Consider the following 2,119-nt stretch of genomic DNA (forward strand, 5'->3'; position numbering starts at 1 on the left):
CTCATTTTCGTAGCACCTGAGGGAGGCATAATGAGGTTCTCATTCAGTTTGACTGAACCTCGAACCAATAATGAAGCCGAGTACGAAGCTCTATTAGCAGGACTGGAGATCGCGATTGATGTCAGAATCCAACATCTCCAAATCTTTGGCGATTCTCAGCTCGTGATAAATCAGATCCTCGGCATTTATAAAGTTGGCAAAGTTTAATTGGCCCATTACCATCGACGAGCCCTCGAGCTTCTGAAGCAAGTACCAAATGCTAAAATAGCTCGAGTTTCCCGGGGACAGAATGCTAAAGCAGATTGTCTGGCTAAATTAGCCAAGGAAATGATGAATATCAATGATGAGAGCCCTATATTCATCGGAGTTTACACTCGAAGAGTCTTGGAGCCCGCTCTGCTACAATTTTCGATGGCGGAAGAAATACCTTATTCAAGTCAACAAGATAAAATTTCAGTTGACCCTCAACATCTCCATCAGATCGTTATGGAGAATTATCTAGAAGAATATCATATAGCCAAGAGACATAAAGCTAGTCAAGCTTCAGAGTCATGGTGGCATTGTTTAGATATTGAAGTCGAAAATGATTGGAGGCAGTCATTCATTGACTACTTCAAGGAAAACAAACTCCCGACAGAAAATTTTATGGCCGCATAAATTCGAAAAAGGGCGTTGCGATACGCATTTGTCAATGATACGTTATACAGACGAGCTTTTGATCAAATGTGGCTAAGGTGCCTAGGGATCAAGGAAGCTGATAAAGTGGTATCAGAAGTCCACGAAGGGCTTTGTGGAGCACATCAGTCAGGTCCCAAGATGGCTGCCAAAACCAAGAGAATGTGTTATTACTGGCCGACTATGGTCAGAGATTGTATCGATCACGCTAAGAGGTGCCACGAATGTCAAATCTACGGTGATGTTATACATCAGCCTCCGAATACACTACACTCAACATTAGCGTCCTGGCCATTTGAATGCTGGGGCACTGATATTTTCGGTCCAATAGATCCGCCATCATCACCGGGACACCGTTTCATTCTGGCAGCAACAGATTACTTTTCCAAATTGACAGAAGTAGCTCCGTTCAGAGAGGTCACATCAGAGCAAGTGATCTATTTTTTTACCCACAATGTCGTCTACAGATTTGGTGTGCCACGCCGTATAATCTTAGACAACGGTACTGCATTTAAAAGTACGAAAATCTACAAGTTCGTTGATCGGCATAAAATCGATTGGCGATATTCATACATATACAATCCAAGGGCGAATGGGTTGGCAGAAGCCTTCAACAAGACGTTGGTGAAATTGTTGAAGAAGATCCTCACCAAGAACAAAAGAGAATGGCACACGAAAATGGCAGAAGCACTATGGGCATACCGTACAACATACAAGATGCCAACCAAAGCCACTCCTTACTCTCTAGTATTCGGTGTTGAAGCCGTATTACCATTAAAAATTGAGTTACCGTCACTTCGGGTAGCAGTTCAGAATGATCTCACTCAAGAACAAAATGCCCATCTCAGAATGGAAGAGCTCGATGCACTTGATGAACTCAGGTTACAAGCTCAACAAAACTTAGAAATCTACCGAGGAAGAATGGCAAAATCTTTTGATCGAATGGTGCGTCCTCGATCATTTCAGGAAGGGGAATTGGTCCTGGTGCTGAGAAGACACTTCATTCCACATCGAAAAATTGGTGGCAAATTCATATCTAATTGGGAAGGCCCCATCGTCATCGAGAAAGTGTATCAAGGAGGAGCATATCAGTTGATCGATTGAACGGTCAGAGACCCATGCCACCTATCAACGGTAGACATTTAAAGAAGTATCATGCATGAAAATTTCATGACTAATATACTTTGTAATTATCAAAGTTTTATGTACATAGTTATCAGTGCATGTTTACATTTACATTTTGAAATTCTCTTGTGTAGTAAGAATACATTTTAAAATCTCCCATCAGATTGGGGGCATTTTAAATATTTATTTGGGTCGACATCGCGCTGCGTGCTGAGATCCCCAAATAAATATTTAAAAATCTTAAGGACAAAAAGCCTATCCAAAATGTCCCTACAAGATAGGGGGCATTTTAAATATTCATTTGGGTCGACATCGTACT

At 41.5% G+C, this 2,119-nt stretch overlaps 1 protein-coding gene across 1 annotated transcript; it reads left to right on the plus strand.

Annotated features, from left to right (window-relative positions):
- Positions 1-858: 858 nt before the first annotated feature.
- Positions 859-1,299, plus strand: LOC110095821 (uncharacterized protein K02A2.6-like; the record flags this gene model as incomplete). The annotated part of the gene is made up of 1 exon (XM_020821522.2): positions 859-1,299. A coding segment is annotated over exon 1 (441 nt), but the record flags the coding sequence as incomplete, so codon positions are not given.
- Between the last annotated feature and the right edge of the window lie 820 nt (positions 1,300-2,119).

Source organism: Dendrobium catenatum, unplaced genomic scaffold (assembly GCF_001605985.2).
Source record: "Dendrobium catenatum unplaced genomic scaffold, ASM160598v2 original_scaffold_49942, whole genome shotgun sequence".
Lineage (NCBI taxonomy): Eukaryota > Viridiplantae > Streptophyta > Magnoliopsida > Asparagales > Orchidaceae > Dendrobium > Dendrobium catenatum.